The following is an 18,491-nucleotide window of genomic DNA, read 5'->3' as shown; positions in this document are numbered from 1 at the left end:
ACGGATAGCCAGGGGCACACTCCAACACTGAGAAGATGCTTTTGTGTTTAGTGAGTCCCTCAGAGCATAGGCAGTAGGGATGTCCACGTGTTCTCTTGATAAGTGCCTGAATTTAACAATGTTCCTGTTCTGCTAAGCATTCAAAATGTAAGGAGTACTTTGGGTTGTCAGGGAAAAGGTATGAAGTAAAAAGTACAATATTTTCTTTAGGAATGTAGTGAAGTAAAAGTAAAAAATATAAATAGTAAATTAAAGTACAGATACTCCAAAAAACGAATTACAGTAAGTAGCAAGAAAAAGTGTGTGAACCCTTTGGAATTACCTGGATTTCTGCATAAATTGGTCATAAAATTTGATCTGATCTTCATCTTAGTCACAACAATAGACAAACACAGTGTGCTTAAACTAATAACACACAAATTATTGTATTTTTCTTTTCTATATTTAATACATAATTTAAACATTCACAGTGTAGGTTGGAAAAAGTATGTGAACCCCTAGGCTAATGACTTTTCCAACAGCTCCTAAAGTGTCAGCTAAAGACTTACAGAAATCTCTGGAACATGCTAACATCTCTGTTGACGATTCTACGATACATAAAACACTAAACAATARTGGTGTTCATGGGAGGAAACCACGGAAGAAGTTTTTTTTTTTTTTAAACATTGCTAAACGTCTGAAGTTCGCAAAAGAGCACCTAGATGTTACACAGAACTTCTGGCAAAATATTCTGTGGACAGATTAAAGTTAAGTTGTTCGGAAGGAACAAACAACACTATGTGTGGAGAGAAAAAAGGCACAGCACACCAACATCAAAAACTCATCCCAACTGTAAAGTATGGTGGAGGGAACATCATGGTTTGGGCTGCTTTGCTGCCTCAGGGCCTGGACAGCTTGCTGTCATCGACAGAAAAATGAATTCCCAAGTTTATCAAGACATTTTGCAGGAGAATGTTAGGCTATCTGTCCGCCAATTAAAGATCAACAGAAGTTGGGTGATGCAGCAAGACAACGACCCAAAACACAGAAGTAAATTAACAACAGAATGGCTTCAACAGAAGAAAATACTCCTTCTGGAGTGGCCCAGTCAGAGTCCTGAACTCAACCCGATTGAGATGCTGTGACATGACCTCAAGAGAGCAGTTCACACCAGACATCCTAAGAATATTGCTTAACTGAAACAGTTTTGTAAAGATGAATGGTTCAAAATTCCTCCTGACCGCTGTGAAGGTCTGATCCGCAACTACAGAAAACGTTTGGTTGAGGTTATTGCTGCCAGAGGAGGGTCAACCAGTTATTAAATCCAAGGGTTCACATACTTTTCCCAACCTGCACTGTGAATGTTTACACGGTGTGTTCAATAAAGACCTGAAAACGTATAATTGTTTGTGTGTTATTAGTTTAAGCAGACTGTGTTTGTCTATTGTTGTGACTTAGATGAAAATTTGATCAAATTTGATGACCATTTAATGCAGAAATCCAGGTAATTCCAAAGGGTTCAAATAGTTTTCTTGCCACTTTAAGTAGTACTGTCTGGCTGTAAAGCATGCATACAAAAACATTGGCAATGGTTAATCAATATTAATACAAATTATTTAAAGGCCCAGTGCAGTCAAAAAAGTGATTGTCCTGTGTGTTATATACGGTATATATCTACATTATGAGGTTGGAATAATACAGTGAAATTGTGAAAATTCTGATAATGCCCTGATAGTCTAAGAGCTGTTTGAAAAGACCGCCTGAAATTTCTGCCTGTTTTGGTGGGATGGAGTTTTGGCCTGCCTGGTGACATCATCAGGCGGTAAATTAGTTAATAGACCAATAAAAAAAGAGTTCCAAACCTCTCTGCCAATAGCAGCTAGTTTTCAGTTTTTTCATTCCCACTCAGACCACCCCCAGACAGTCCTAGCTAAATTCTTGCTTGAGAAATTTCTCTTTGCTAAGAAGTTACTTTTGTTTCTTTGTGACCATTTTATTTGAAAACAATCACAGTCAGGTACTTAATTGTTACCCAGAAATGATTTGATATTGAGATAAAAACGGCTGCTTTGGACCTTTAAACTGTTGTCTTTTTAGTTTATCTTTAACATTGTAAAATGACATGTTGCTCTTCTGACAGTGTTGCCCAGTGTATGACTCGGTCAAAAACAAAGGCTTCTTGGTTGGTAAAAAGACAAACAGTGAATTGAATAATTGTTTAAAAAAGCACAAATGCCCCTTTATCTGTCTGAATAGTTTAACTGATGTATTTGAAGGATGGTATTTGAAGCACTCCTCTGTCCTGTCAGGAATTCAGGAATTCAATGTCCTTCAGGAATGCTCAACAAGGTTTCAGGAGCCAACTTGTCTATCATTCCGCGTTCACGTGCTTGTCGGGAACTAGGAAACTCACAAATGTCCAACTTGCTAACTGGTTGAACGCGACACATTTATAACTACAACCGGTTAGCAAGTCTGAAATGTCTGCGTTTTCTAGTTCCGACTAGCACTTGAACGTGGCATCATTCCCTCTCTGCCTGCTGCAGCAGAGCACTGTCTTCAGCTTCTGATCAATGATTGGCTGGGCAAATAATGGGCGGACTTGAGGAAAAAAATTGGCATTGCCACTGTAGTCCAGCTCCAGTCCAGCTTTTGACTCTTTTACAGTTCGGTTTGGTTCCAGAACAGGGTACTTGTCTTTCGCTCCTCCTCTCTCTCCTTCCTTCTCTTCCTCTGCAACCAACCATGTGGATCACCTTTGTGACAATGGCCACGGCGATGGTGTGTTTGATGGGTGTCCATGGAGACGTGCAGCCTCAGAGAGACTTCGACCTGCAGAGGGTGAGACCAGACTCAAATCAAATCAAAGTTTATTTATTGCAATGTTAAAGCAGGTGCAGTGAAACACTTGTGCTTCTATCTCCAGCAGTGCAGTAAATATCTAACAGTACAATACTAATACACAAATAATCAACGACAACAAAAAGAAACAAGAAATATCAGAAGGAGCAATGTCAGAAGGAGCAATGTCAGAGTCCATGCTGCTTCCTTCTTTCAACTGCTTGCTTTAATTACCCAGGGTGCATCAGTGAAGGGCCTGCTCTGCTTCCACAAGACATTTCACATCACACTAGCTGGGTAATCTAATCTTTGTGGGAAATAATTAAGCACATTTTTAGAGGGAATTAGTAAACCCTCTTGGCATACTGTTGTATTGGTTTTTCATTAGGTGACGCATAACTTTAAAGGGCAACTGCACTTCCTGTTTTAGATTTGGTTAATTAAGAAATGCTAGCGGTCATGACTGAATTCAAACATGAGTTGCTTTCAGGGTGTGGTTTGATGTGGTGTCTCGTGTGTGTTCGAGAAGAGTTTTCCTTATTATTTAGCCGATTAGCTTCATGCGGCTGGTGTGCGAGCGTGGCAAAATTGGTTTGACTTTGGATAGCCCATATACGGTGCTTGTTAGGGGCCGTCAATAAATTACAAAATATAAATGTGTCAATGTTTTCATGATGCACAGCTTTGAGTTTTCTCATTTAAATGCTTTCAAAATGTGTATATTAATTTCTACAATTTATAATTGGTTTGAGGTTTTAAGTCATTGAAATTTGGAGCTATTGGATTATTAACATATTGTTCCACAGGCATTACAATCGGGTTGTGTGCAGCTGTACTCCGAATTGATGATTACTTGTGTGCTGCCAGCTGTGGGCTTGTGGGCAGGATTGAAACAAACCCAAACTTCATTTATGTTGTGATTCAATCCCGACCACAAATCTCACAAAACTGTTTTTGACAACACTGAATTTATGACCAAAATTATCCTATTTACACGTTATACTCAATTTTGACAGTGGAATAAATGTTTGACTCATATCAATGCTACGTAGGCTGTTTTGTAGTTGTTTTTTAGGGGCAGTTTCTCTTTAACCTGGACCTCTAGTCCGTGAGTCTATTATTTAAATAAGTCATAGACATGTTCCCCGACCCCACATGTTTAGTACTCATTAGCTGTCTGATAGGGAACAGAACGTTGTATCCGTGTGGTCGGGACGGGACCGCATTAGGACAGAGGCTGAGGCTGAACCCAAAGCAAACAGTGCTAGGGTCAAAGGTCAGGCAGACAGCAGGGTTGCAAAACAGATAGAATGACTAGCAATGCACGCCAAGTTCCCTCGGCCCATGGCCCATGGACAGACACAGATATAGAACTAACTTCCTTATGAGATAATTATCTACAGTACCAGTCAAAAGTTTGGACTCACCTACTCATTGAAGGGGTTTTCTTTATTTTAACTTTTTTCTACATTGTAGAATAATAGTGAAGACATCAAAACTAAAATATTAACACATATGGAATAATGTAGTAACCAAAAAAGTGTTAAACAAATCAAAATATGTTATATCTGAGATTCATCAAAGTAGCCACCCTTTTCCTTGATGACAGCTTTGCACACTCTTGGCATTCCCTCAACCAGCTTCATGAGGTAGTCACCTGGAATGCATTTCAATTAACAGGTGTGCCTTGTTAAAAGTTAATTTGTGGAATTTCTTTCCTTCTTAATGCGTTTCAGCCAATCAGTTGTGTTGTGACATGGTAGGGGCGGTATACCCGAGATAGCCCTATTTGGTAAAAGACCAAGTCCATATTATGGCAAGAACAGCTCAAATAAACAAAGTGAAACAACAGTCCATCATTACTTTAAAACATGAAGGTCAGCCAATCCGGAAAATGTCAAGAACTTTGAAAGTTTCTTCAAGTGCAGTCGCAAAAATCATCAAGCACTATGATGAAACTGGCTCTCATGAGGACCGCCACAGGAATGGAAGACCCAGAGTTACCTCTGCTGCAGAGAATAAGTGCATTAGAGTTACCAGCCTCAGAAATTGCAGCCCAAATAAATGCCTCACAGAGTTCAAGTAACAGACACATTTCAAAATCAACTGTTCAGAGGAGACTGCGTGAATCAGGCCTTCATGGTCGAATTGCTGCAAAGAAATCCGTACTAAAGGACACCAATAATAAGAAGAGACTTGCTTGGGCCAAGAAACACGAGCAATGGACATTAGATCGGTGGAAATGTGTCTGCTGGTCTGATGAGTACAAATTTGCCATTTTTGGTTCCAACCGCCGTGTCTTGTGAGACGCAGAGTAGGTAAACGGATTATCTCTGCATGTGTGGTTACCACCGTGAACCATGGAGGAGGAGGTGTGATGGTGTGGGGATGTTTGCTTGTGACACTGTCTGTGATTTATTTAGAATTCAAGGCACACTTAACCAGCATGGCTACCACAGCATTCTGCAGCAATATACCATCCCATCTGGTTTGCGCTTAGTGGGACTATCATTTGTTTTCCAACAGGACAATGACCCAACACCCCTCCAGGATGTGTAAGGACTTTTTGACCAAGAAGGAGAGTGATGGAGTGCTGCATCAGATGACCTGGCCTCCACAATCACCCGACCTCAACCCAATTGAGATGGTTTGGGATGAGCTGGACCGCAGAGTGAAGGAAAATCAGCTAACAAGCGCTCAGCATATGTGGGAACTCCTTCAAGACAGTTGGAAAAGCATTCCAGGTGAAGCTGGTTGAGAGAATGCCAAGAGTGTGCAAAGCGGTCATGAAGGCAAAGGGTGGCTACTTTGAAGATTCTAAAATATAAAATATATTTTGATTTGTTTAACACTTTTTTGGTTACCTTATGATTCCATATGTGTTATTTCATAGTTTTGATGTCTTCACTATTATTCTACAATGTAGAAAATAGTAAAAATAAAGAAAAAACATGAATGAGTAGGTGTGTTCAAACTTTTGACTGGTACTGTAAATGACTTAGAAACTCTTCCTGTTGTTCACACTGTTAAAAGAGACAAATTGCTGCTGGCCTATATACATAGACATGGAACACTTTAATAAGGGTCACTTTAAGAATGTTTACATACTGTTTTACCCATTTCATATTTATATACTGTGTTCTAGTCAAGTACATCCTGTTCAACTATTGCTGTACATATACTATTCTATCCACGTATTCTTCGGACAGGTTTGACTCCCCATGTGTAGCGTATGTTATGTTCAGTTTGCACTAAATGCCGTATGACTGGGTAGGGTTACTCTTATAGAGTATCTCTGATAGAGAAACTCCAGTGGGTTTGACTCCATTTGTGTGTTTCTTTATCTATTGAACCTGTATTTAGGCAGGGAAGTCCCATTGAGACCCATGTCTCTTTTGTAAGGGAGCCCTTGATCACAAAATCAGCAAGCAATACAAACAGTACTGTCTGCATGTTGGCCTGGTGTATGATTCCTCAGGCTTAGGTAGGGCTCTGGTACAGCCACTCTGGTCGGTTGACTTGTGGGTTTGACTCTGTCTATGTGTTCAGTTTGCAGGGAAGTGGTACCGTGTGGGCCTGGCGTATGACTCCCCAGGCTTCACTTCCTACATATATAGTACCCGTTCTACCTTCTCTGTCGGTCTGTTTTTTCTCTATATCTAGGTTTCTCGATGGTTTCTACTCTCTCTCTCTGTGTATTCAGTTTGCAGGGAAGTGGTTCCGTGTGGGCCTGGCGTATGACTCCCCAGGGTTTACTGCCCTATACAGAGACAAGCTGAGAGTGTCCATGGGCATCCTGAATCCACAGACCAACGGCAACGTCAACCTCACCATGTGGACCCAGAGGTGGGCAGGAAGACATCATTAAACACAACACTAGAATGGACATTGGCATTCTGGCAAAAATAACTACGGGATTGACATCCTGGTCAGGGCATTGAACATGTACTTAAAAGGGGAATGCACATTCATATCATATGTTCTTTTTTGCTTGTGTGAAGATCATCAGGTTGCCGCAGTAAGCTTTACACGTATGAGAAGACAGCGATACCTGGCGCCTTCACCTATTTCAGCACCCGTGAGTCCTCTGCCTGCCAGCAGTAATGCTGTGCATCTCAATGACAAACCAGTAATTATACCCCCCGACCATCCCATCCAGACAAACTCGGCCCATGGCTGAATGTAGTTGGGGACCCCTGCTGTACGGAGTCGGTGATCATTGCGTTGGTATTGTAAAGTCTTCTTTTTTGTTGTTGTTGAAAATAATGAGAGAATATATTTGTGGTTTTTCAAGGCCATAACAAAGTAAAGGACATCACAGTAGTGGAGACCAACTATAATGAATATGCACTGGTCCTGAAGCACAAGAAGATGGACAGAGAGTACACACAGGTGGCCCTCTATGGTACGTCTGCTCTTCAGGTAGAGGTGTGACTCACCAGCTTTAAACCAGGGTCTCTCATGTGCCAAAATACAATTTTTCTCCTACTTACCCAGTGTCAGATGAACTCTTTTTGTACGTCTCTATGTGAAGTTTGAAGATCATTTAAGTTAGCTTATTGTTAACTTATCGCAAAGACCGGAGGGCAAGGTACACCTAACCTTCTCGGTTACATAGGCTTAGAATGGGGCAATATGCTCATAAATCAGGTACATTCGAAATTGGACGTCTAGCCATGTCCTGAGGGAAAATGCCTTCAAAACCGGCCACTTTTGGCAACAGTGAGTGCTATTACCATCAAGTAGGCTTGGGTTTTGCGAGGGCGTTGTGGACCAGGGTGGTGGACGAGCGTAATCCCATAACTTTAGATGTAATCGCATGACTCCAGATCAGAAGGTCAGGTGTTCAATCCCAGTAGTGGACACTTGTATTTATTTCAAAACGTTTCCTATTCCAAAACTTAACCCTTACCCTTAACACTTACCTTAACCATTCTGAATGAGTGCCTAAACATACTGTTTTAACCTTATCCAAAACCTTAACCCTATACCTCGAAATTTGGAGCAACTTCAAAATTTGACGCTTGGAGAAACACGGAATGTCTAATTCTGGAGTGAGACTGTACATTGTATTTGTTGAAATGCATGTTAGCTTGCATTAAACGTTGCCATTCGTCTGTCTGCCTGCAGGCCGTTCTCAGAAGGTAAAGCCTGAAGTGATTCAGAAATTTCGAGACTTTGCCACATCTCATGGATTTCCCAAGGACGCCATTCTGACCCCACCACCTGCAGGTAGTAGCCTAAGTATGGACACATGCACAGACACACAGACATACCCAGAGTCCCTACATTTCTCGTCTCTAAGCTGTACGACTGAAAGCAGACAGTGTGTCACACAACATTGTCGTGCTCTTTGTTGTTTGCAGAGAACTGCCCTCCTTCTGGACGCTAGGTGAGTCACTGGACATCCTTTCTACAGACAATCTATGTTGTTGACGACTGACTACAATTACCGGAACTCTTGATATTTCAATAAACTGCAGGTTTTGTTCTTGTGCTCTCCGTCAGATCCGAGCAACATGGTGATTACTCATTGGTTTGCTTCGCCGCACCGGTTTCCCAGCACTTATTAGACATTTGTCTCTCCATCGGAGCACAGCATCGGGATTGGTTTCACCTTTACACCACACCGTTTCACAGGGCAACAGCAGAACCTCAACACGCTTTACCTCACAAGGGTGAAATAGTATAACGACTAATGCCAGATGCGCTTTTAGACAGTCCGTCTTATTTTATTACCAACTGTCCGTCTCTGATGTCTGTCCGTCTCTTGTCCCCTCAGTACAACGGACTGTTAAATTCGTTTTTCCTTTCTGAATCCGATAAACAAGGGACATCATTGTCTTGTATAACACTGCTATGGCTGAATAAATGCTAGTGTTCCTCTGCCTATGGTGCTACGTGGTGTCTGTGACCTCTTTGTCTTTTTCCCTGCCTCTTGGATCGCAGCCCTCAACGCATAAGAGTGTTAGAGCGATTAAAGAGAGAGAGAGAGAGACAAATGTAAAATTGGGGAGAGAGACTCTGACTGAAAAGGAGATACTGAGAGAGATAGATATAATTGGAGAGAAGGTGAGATAGATACAGAAGAAACGTCAGTCTCTTTCAAGTTTGGGCGACATATATTTAGAGCATAGTTCAACACTGATTTAAATTTCTGCCATGCTCTACTGCTGCTTGGGACATCGATCAATCAGAGCGGGCCAATCAGGATCCAGAACCCAAGAATCAATATTGTTACCCATGGAGAGAGAGTGTGTGTGTGTGTGTGTGTGTGTGTGTGTGTGTGTGTGTGTGTGTGTGTGTGTGTGTGTGTGTGTGTGTGTGNAAGGAGCATTTTTTAAGGAGAGAGGCCAGCGGAGCACAGGTGCATGCGTGTTGCGCAAGAGACAGTAAGTTAGCATAACCCAGAATGAATTAGCTAAATATAAGGCCAATACTGCATTGAATGTATTACCTGAAAGAGGTAAGCTAGGACATCTATATACAGGGCTATATATCAATCTAGAACAGGATGATCTATTTTGGATCTATTTTTATGGAATTGATGGAGAAAGACTGCAAGAGAGTGCAATGATATTAAAACAACAATATTCGAGTTATAGGCTGCTTTAAAACTCTTCAGCTGCAATAAATAAATAAAAACGTTACAATTAAAACATAAGGTGACCTGCGAAAGTCAGACGGAGATGGGTCAATTAGACACACGTTCAGTATTTAAATGATAGACTATGCTGCAGCAAATATAGGCCTACTTGTCACAAGAAAAAAAGTTACCATGATGAGATGATAGATCTACATGCATTGCGAACTGCACTCTAATCTGAGATGGGCTGCCTGTCCCTACTCTGAGCGTTGATCATGCAGAGGCCGTAGAGAAGCCAGATTTAGACATCACATATAACAGTTAAAATTTCACGCCATGCTGTTCATATAAATCATTTATTATAATTTACTGGGTTCTCGCAGTTATTTATCCCGGAAAAAGCGAGTGGTTTGTGGTGGTAAATCCCGGTAAATCCCAGTAAATCCCGGAAACCGGATTCCCACCATTCAACCCTAGTAAACACAGGTGTCCCTCTATGGGGAGTCTGTCTACATATTACTCTTATTCTGGTCTTATAGGTCATTCCCTGAAGGTGAAGCCTGATATGATAAAAAAATGTCCCTAGGAGTGCAGTTTGACCCCAAACAGGTAGTCTTAAAGCAGACATTTATGTGTCAAAACATTGTTGCTCTCCTTGTTGTTTACAGAGAACTGCCGTCCCTATGGACACTAGGTAAGTTAATAGACTTCCTGTCTACAGACAGTCTATGTTGTTGATGACGGACTACAATTACTGAAACACGTGATATTTGAATGAACTGTAGGTTTTATTTTTGTCTCTCCATATGGAATATGTTAAATGTACTTTTAGACGCCCCTTATTTTACAACCAACGTCCTCTCAGATGTCAGATGTCAGATAGAGAGAGAGAGAGAGATCTGCAGGGTTCTATCCTTAGGCCAATATTGTTTTAGCTATGCATGCTACTGCTCGGTTGTGGTTAAATTTGAGATATTTTTTCCTATTAAATTCCACTTAGAAGTCGAATGTTACAGTGACAAACAGAGAGATAAGGAGAACTTTGCTCTGTTTGCGGTTTGTTTTCTGCTGGAGTTTGAGGGGTACAGGAAGGGGTAAACACACATGGTCATTGGCCATTGGCTTGCTAGCCTAATCCAGTGGAGGGGGTTGAGGTAGAGGGTTGGAGGGATAAAGGTTGGAGGGGTGGAGAGATTAGCTCTCCCAGCAGTTCCAAGAGCTCAGGGTAAGCCTCAGTCAGAGGTTGGTATCAGAGACAGAAAGACAGAATGCAGCAGGTTGTCGTACTCGCGCTCCTCTTGGGCCTCGTTTGCCTCCTCCATGGAGTGCCCGTGCTTCCCGAACATCTCTTCCCCACACAGGAGAACTTCGACCTGACTAAGGTCAGAGTGTCTTCTGTTTCTCAGACCATGGACCTGTCTCTCGCCTTATCTGATCTATTAGTCATAATCAGTAGAGTAATTGTTTTGAAAATTCTTCGTAACGTTACTTGATGGCCAAATGGCCAATAGACTGATTCGGTTGAGTTGTCAAGCTATGTAGATTTTGTGATTTTAGTGTCTATTCGCTTGTAAGTTTATACGCCTCATATGTCTAAATATTGCTGTTCCCAGTACAGTATTACAGGTTGTTAAAACCTTTCCATCTGTCTCTCTATTGGTCAGTTCATGGGGAAGTGGCATGATATTGCGGTAGCGTCCACCTGTCCCTGGATGCAGCGCCACAGAGGAGACGCAGCTATCGGCGTACTGGAGCTGCAGGCCGGGGACACTGAAGGCAAAGTCAGCATGAAACGCAGCATGAAAAAGTGAGGTTACACACACACACATATGCGTGTGTCTCTGAACTGCCTCTAATATTGCTACTGGATTCACCATAGCTTAACTAAATATATTATGTACGTACGTGTGTGTGTGTGCGTGTGTGTGTGTAGGCACGGGACATGTAAGCAGATCTCTGGTGATTATGAGCTAACAGACACACCTGGAAGATTCACCTACCACGTTGCCAGTGAGTCTTTAATGTCTGTTCGTACCCTGAATCCCAAATCAAGTCATATCCCTTACCTCCTGGGCACTTGTAGATCTGAAAAAACGTGTCCCCTCTGATATGCAAGATAGAATTGCAGCCAATGGCTTACACTGTTCTAATACTCTCAGACTGGGAGGTGAAAAATGATACCCCTGTCTCACCAACCATATTTATGAAGTCAAAGATGGCAGGTCATTGACAGTATGTACTGTATGTTTGTGTTCTCCTCCATGCAGAGTGGGGGGCTGATGTTGATGCCTATGTCGTTCACACTAACTATGATGAGTATGCCATCGTCATGATGAGTAAACAGAAGACAGGTGGCGAGAAGACCAAGTCTGCCAAGTTATACAGTGAGTGTCATTACTAATATGGAGCAGATAGCCTAGCGGTTAGTGTTGGGCCAGTAGCCCGAAAGGTTGCTGGTACAAATATCCGTACAAATCTGTCGATGTTCCCTTGACCTAACCCTAACCCTAACTAACCCTACACGTGCGCCCGGGTGAGATTAATCAAACCCCTTTATTAGCCTGGTTCCAGCTATGGTGGTCGTTTGTCATGTTTTGTGCAAGGGCAAAATTGTGTTGCAGATATTGGATGGGTCTAACAGTAGATGGTGGGACCAGGTTTTTTTCTGACATTTTAAAATGCATTTCCTGCAATTCTACACAGTTTGGCATGACTTATTATGCCGTATTACGAAAAAAGATTTTGAGGGGGAKTTTTTTTTTTTATGCTATTCTACACATTTTGTCATGATTCTGAGGGAAAACCGCAACCTTCCTGCAATTCTACACATTTTGCCATGGGGAAGAGAGAAAATGTATAGCTCATCTCATGCTATTCTTCATATTTTGCCATGAGGATGAGAGAAAATTTTGTAACTGTCCAGTAATAATATAACTTTTAAAAGTTCATATTCTGTTAACTCAAACCCAAATAATGTTGTTGACTCATCCTAAACTCGTATTTCTGGCCAAAGCATAAATTGGAGAAATAAAAACACTTAAAAAACCCCACCTCAAGCAGACCGTTTAAAAAATGCTTTCTATTTCCTCATAGAGGATGATGTCATCCTGCTGAGGAGGATGAGCTGGCCAATCAGTGGTCTACTCGCATAGATATTTTTAATGACTGGTATAAGCCCACACCAATGGGTGGTTGGGGTATGCCCACACCATTCCAACACAGAAAAGTTGCTTTTTAACATACTTAATTATCATTTTTTGGATGGAAAACTTTTTCACTCCTATTGTAATTAACTATAGGTCATATTCCATAGAGATCTGGAAGAACTGGACAGTTACTATACAGGTCAACTTTGGGCAAAAACACATAAATAACGGCTTTAAACTGTATAACTGTTAATGCACCATCATACCAGGTAATTTAATGCTTAAAAAAAACATGCGATGAATCAGATATATGGATACAGAAGTGCCATTTCTTACCGATCTCTACAGCTTCCGTACAAAAACAAATCCTGTGAAATGAGGTCAACAAATATTGGAGGAGCTACTGGGTAGCTACAGACAGACACATGACCAGACAGACACATCAATGAAGCACCAAAGACACACCCCATTTCTATTAGAAAATTGAGAAAGAGGAGGAGTTGGAATGTTTTTTTTGTGCCCAAAATTGACCGTTAAAGCAAATTTCCTGCAATTCTACAGATTTTGCCATTGCTGATGATGTGTTCATATGCTATCTCGGGGGCCCCCGACCTCCAGGTGTCCCCCCCAACCCCCAGAAATAATATGTATTAGCTATTATTCTACCATTTAGAAAATAGTAAAAATACAGAAAAACCCTTGAATGAGTAGGTGTGTCCAAACCTTTGACTGGTCCTGATATATAATTATTATTTATTTTTTAAGAAATTATTGGGGGGACCGAATCAACCTGTTCACCTGTGGTTTGGCATGAAGCAGCACAAACAGAAATATGTTAATGACTATAGGAGTTGGCAGGACCACAAACAGATCTGGGACCAGGCCATTCACAGCTATAATGTTATTATCGTCGAAATAGATTTTATTTTTATGGTTAGTACTATATATTCTGCAGCAGAACTAAATTAAAATGCTGCCTCCTTCAGGCCGCACCATGGAACTGCGGACCACTATCTTGGACGACTTCAGGAGGCTGGTGAGGGAGCAGGGCATGGCTGATGACACAGTCATCATCAAACAGAACAAAGGTACAGGCAAACAAACGTGAGCAAAACACACATGTACACACACACACACACACACACACACACACACAGGCAGGCACACACACACAAACACACACACACAAACACACCTGTGACATCCACTATGTGTCTGAACATTCTTTGACCTTTGAACCCCTGCTGTCTCTCTCCACAGGCGAGTGTATACCAGGAGCAGAGCCTGTAGCAGCAGAGTCTCAGTCTGAGATTACGGCACCGGTACTTCCTGTATTCAATGATTCAAGTTTCAATGTTGAGGCTGTACCCCGTATCAGAGACGGAGATTTAATTAAAAAGTGGATTTGGTGAAAGGCATTGAAGAAATTTTATCAAATTCCAATTCCAATTCCAATTCCACATTTTCTTAATTGAAAAGCATGGAAGATCATTTGAATTGGATTTGGAATTTCAGGAAACTTCCTGAATTGACTGGAATTGAAAGGGAATTGACCCCAACAATGCTAACTACTCACCTGTCTGTCTCCAGAGAGCTAAGAGGAACATAGTCCTCCCTGATCCTGCCCCTGTAGAGGGCTCCGGTATGGGTGATGACACCATGATCTTCCGGAGTGCAGGTGAGAGTGCATGATGGGCCTGCTAGCTATACCATTGACCTCTAAATGTAAGGTTTAGCCTACGCTTTGTGTGGGTCTAGTCAGTGAATCCCTGGAAGCTGATAGAACCAATTATGTATATTACATATACCGTATATTCCATACAGTGACTTACATAACGTATGTCTATGCAGGGATGGACTGGCCATAGGGAAATTCTGGCAAATTATAATTATTTGGCTAATAACAGGGTCCTCAGGGGGGAAAATCCGATGTTTTGAAATTCCAGATTTCTGGTCCCAGTCCATCCCTGTGTCTATGGTTAGCACCAACAATGCACTGCACTTACCAGGCTGTCTAACTAACAGTGCTACACTGCTACTGTACACCTCTCCTCAGAGTCCTGTAAGGCGGAGCCGGACGCAGGTCCCTGTTTCGGGATGGTGGAGCGCTACTTCTACAAYTCCACCAGTATGGGCTGTCAGCTGTTCACCTATGGAGGCTGTATGGGCAACCAGAACAACTTTGTGACTGAGAGGGAGTGTCTGCAGAGCTGCCGCACTGAGGGTGAGGGGATAGAGTGTAACAGAGGTGGTTATTCCGTAGGTGAACCACACTCGAGTGATGGGTAATCTTGTGTGAGACCTCAAGACTTCCGTTAGCTCCCCAGAGCTAATGCCTTGACTTTAGCTCTGTGGGCTAATACGGTCTTGTGGTGCGTAGGAGACGCAGGCTTGACTTCCACCGGACAATTTACAATTTACTACTCGCTGTTTGTTTGTTTAAGTATGCATAGTCACTACGCGCCCACCTACATGTATAGATTACCTCAACTAGCCTGTACGCGCGAACACTGACTCGGTTCCGGTGTCCCCCTGTATATAGCCTCGTTATAGTTATTCTTATTGTGTTACTTTTTATTATGACTTTTTATTTTAGCCTACTTGGTGAATATTTTCTTCTTCTTGAACTGCCCTGTTGGTTCAGGGCTTGTAAGTAAGCATTCCACGGTAAGGTCTACACTTGTTGTATTCGGCGCATGTGGCAAATAAAGTTTGATTTGATAACCTAGTTGGTAATGTGGCCAATGCTCAACCCACTTTGAGATACATGATGATGCTCATGACCCTATCCCATAGGCTATGTGTAAGACTAGATGGTCTCTTATGTGTTCTCCTCCTGTCCGGTGAGGTGTGTCTCTCTACAGCTGCCTGCAGAATGCCCATGGATGCTAAACCCTGCACTGGGCAGCCCAAGATATGGGCCTTCGATCCCAGCTCTGGACTCTGTCTGGAATATAAAAAGGACTACTGCCAGGGCAACAGTAACAAGTTCTACTCCAAGGGGGAGTGTGAGGAGTACTGTGGGGTGATGAAGGATGGTAAGAGAGATCTATATGCTCACACGCATACATACGTCAGCGAGTGACTGGAACGAGCTGCAACAAACACTGAAACTGGACAGTTTTATCTCAATCTCTTCATTCAAAGACTCATTCATGGACACGCTTACTGACAGTTGGGGCTGCTTTGCGTGATGTATTATTGTCTCTACCTTCTTGCCCTTTGTGCTGTTGTCTGTGCCCAATAATGTTTGTACCCTGTTTTGTGCTGATACCATGTTGTGCTGCTGCCATGTGTTGCTACCATGTTGTTGTCATGTTTTGTTGCTACCATGCTGTGTTGTCATGTGTTGCTGCCATGCTATGTTGTTGTCTTAGGTCTCTCTTTATGTAGTGTTGTGTTGTCTCTCTTGTTGTGATTTGTCCTACATTTTTATTTGATAAATGTTGTATTTTTAATCCCAGCCCTCGTCCCCGCAGGAGGCCTTTTGCCTTTTGGTAGGCCGTCATTGTAAATAAGAATTTGTTCTTAACTGACTTGCCTAGTTAAATAAAGTATTAAAAAAWAWATATTAATATATTATTAATAATAAAATATTAAAATACAGTTAAACATTAAAATATGGCAATATATGTTATCTTATGACTGTGTATTTGTGTTACAGGAGAAACGGAGTTCCTGAAAGCAAACTGAAGGAGATTAGAGGTCATAATGATGAACACACCCTAACACAGCACAGAACACCGTCTGGGTTAGCCGTCTGAAAGACTACCTATATCATTCAATACAGAACAGAACCCAACACAATAAAATTATGGATTAAGCTGCTTGGCTTCATGTCCTATGTGAGCGTTGTCTTTTTTACATCAATAATTGTCATAGAGTGCTTTACATCAACAAAGTCTTCATGAATACATTTGATTGAGTTTATATGTGGTTAACCCACATATTTGCTTCTCTTGCTTGGAACACCAAGTGCTCAATTCAATCTGTAGCGCTGAAGAGCTGCGCTGCAGTGCGATACAACTGTAGGCCTAGATTCARTCAGATTAAGCTGAAACTGGCGATAACCAACACTAGCATGGCTGATGTTTCGGCTGTGTCCGAGGTGGAATTGCATTGGCGCTGTCAAATCAGTGATCAGCTGGCTGCTCTTGTGATCATTGTCACGAAGCCGCACCCATCCCACTCGCATTAGACGTTCCGAGCGAGAAGGTGTATGCTACATAGAAATAATGATGCTCAAATATAAAATCATTCAACTAAATGAGGATTTCTAAAAGCCTAACTGAGGTGTATATTACGTCCAGGGGTGAAAATAGATKTAATGTCTTACAGGTACAGGACACCTAATTGGGCGCACACAAATGACAGGGTAGCCTACTCTGCTGACACTGACAAACAGATCAATAAAACCATGTTTTCTTCTTACGAAAGGGGAAACACAAATACAACATGATGTCTATCTACCTTGGAGGAGGAAATCTTGTCCAAAAACAAACAAAAGTGGTACTGATCCAATGACAAAGACAGTGAATATGCACACTCACCAGGGATATGGCTGATGTTCTACGCTGGTGCCAATAAGGCTACTGTTCGCTCAATTAAGTTCAGAATTTTGATAACTAAATGACAGATTGGAGTCTTTTTATTGTCATCTCTTTCCAAACATTTTTCCCGTGATTGTATTTTAAAATTATTGCGATATGCCTGGCTGGGTCTCTCAGCTTATCCCTGACAGTCGCAACTCAACAATCATCTATTTGGTATTTGCAGCACTCGCTACCCAAATGGTGGGCCCTTCCGACTGTAGGCTATGCGGTGTAAAACATTCCACAGCTTTAAAAAAAAAAAAGAAGCTAATGATCCTCTGTGGCCAAATCATGCTTTCCGGTGTTGTAGCCTATTATGAATAATTGTATTTATTTCTGTATAGACATGAGTAAGCTAATTAGGCTATATAGTTTTGGAACATTTGATTCAATTTACTTCAGGGAAAGCTTTGCTTCCGCTAGCCTTATGGACACGCCGCCTATGTCTTGTACTGTGACATAAACACAACCAAACAATCACTTAACCAAGGCGCTCCTGTCGCACATTCGTCCACTCACAAAATCATTTCAGCATCCTAACCCCAACAGTGCACTGTGCACCAGCAATTTGATGAATGGAAAGAGACATGTGTTACAAAACACCTACGTGTACTGTAACATACAGTGGGGAGAACAAGTATTTGATACACTGCCGATTTTGCAGGTTTTCCTACTTACAAAGCATGTAGAGGTCTGTAATTTTTATCATAGGTACACTTCAACTGTAAGAGACGGAATCTAAAACAAAAATCCAGAAAATCACATTGTATGATTTTTAAGTAATTAATTAGCATTTTATTGCATGACATAAGTATTTGATCACCTACCAAACAGTATAAGAATTCCGGCTCTCACAGACCTGTTAGTTTTTCTTTAAGAAGCCCTCCTGTTCTTCACTCATTACCTGTATTAACTGCACCTGTTTGAACTCGTTACCTGTATAAAAGACACCTGTCCACACACTCAATCAAACAGACTCCAACCTCTCCACAATGGCCAAGACCAGAGAGCTGTGTAAGGACATCAGGGATACAATTGTAGACCTGCACAAGGCTGGGATGGGCACAGGACAATAGGCAAGCAGCTTGGTGAGAAGGCAACAACTGTTGGCGCAATTATTAGAAAATGGAAGAAGTTCAAGATGACGGTCAATTACCCTCGGTCTGGGGCTCCATGCAAGATCTCACCTCGTGGGGCATCAATGATCATGAGGAAGGTGAGGATCAGCCCAGAACTACACGGCAGGACCTGGTCAATAACCTGAAGAGAGCTGGGACCACAGTCTCAAAGAAAACCATTAGTAACACACCATGCCGTCATGGATTAAAATCCTGCAGCGCACGCAAG

General features: G+C 41.8%; 2 protein-coding genes across 5 annotated transcripts; both read left to right on the top strand.

The window, feature by feature from the left end:
• Positions 1–2,625: 2,625 nt before the first annotated feature.
• Positions 2,626–8,710, top strand: ptgdsa (prostaglandin D2 synthase a). Of its 4 annotated transcripts, none has more exons than XM_023983399.2 (7): positions 2,626–2,820; positions 6,524–6,666; positions 6,822–6,898; positions 7,115–7,225; positions 7,951–8,064; positions 8,187–8,212; positions 8,329–8,710. In XM_023983399.2, exons 1-6 carry the CDS (start codon positions 2,725–2,727, stop codon positions 8,210–8,212), a joined length of 567 nt encoding a protein of 188 aa, XP_023839167.1. In that variant the 5' UTR covers positions 2,626–2,724; the 3' UTR covers positions 8,329–8,710. The 4 variants fall into 4 exon arrangements, with proteins under 4 accessions (XP_023839167.1, XP_023839170.1, XP_023839168.1 ...); XM_023983402.2 differs by having other exon boundaries at positions 7,951–8,052; positions 8,304–8,346; XM_023983400.2 differs by having other exon boundaries at positions 8,304–8,346.
• A 1,853-nt stretch (positions 8,711–10,563) lies between these two features.
• On the top strand, positions 10,564–16,379 carry ambp (alpha-1-microglobulin/bikunin precursor). The gene is made up of 10 exons (XM_023983398.2): positions 10,564–10,788; positions 11,071–11,213; positions 11,340–11,416; positions 11,674–11,790; positions 13,539–13,640; positions 13,813–13,874; positions 14,143–14,230; positions 14,609–14,776; positions 15,417–15,590; positions 16,217–16,379. Exons 1-10 carry the CDS (start codon positions 10,675–10,677, stop codon positions 16,243–16,245), a joined length of 1,074 nt encoding a protein of 357 aa, XP_023839166.1. The 5' UTR covers positions 10,564–10,674; the 3' UTR covers positions 16,246–16,379.
• Positions 16,380–18,491: the final 2,112 nt, after the last annotated feature.

Source organism: Salvelinus sp. IW2-2015, linkage group LG4q.1:29 (genome assembly GCF_002910315.2).
Source record: "Salvelinus sp. IW2-2015 linkage group LG4q.1:29, ASM291031v2, whole genome shotgun sequence".
Classification (NCBI taxonomy): Eukaryota; Metazoa; Chordata; class Actinopteri; order Salmoniformes; family Salmonidae; genus Salvelinus; species Salvelinus sp. IW2-2015.
This window is presented reverse-complemented; position numbering and strand designations above follow the sequence as displayed.

Coding starts and splice junctions, on each gene's coding strand:
- ptgdsa (XM_023983399.2), top strand. CDS start 2,725: ATGTGGATCACCTTTGTGACAATGGCCACGGCGATGGTGTGTTTGATG. Junction 6,899..7,114: donor CTTCACCTATTTCAGCACCC/GTGAGTCCTCTG, acceptor TGGTTTTTCAAG/GCCATAACAAAGTAAAGGAC. Junction 8,065..8,186: donor ACCTGCAGGTAGTAGCCTAA/GTATGGACACAT, acceptor TGTTGTTTGCAG/AGAACTGCCCTCCTTCTGGA.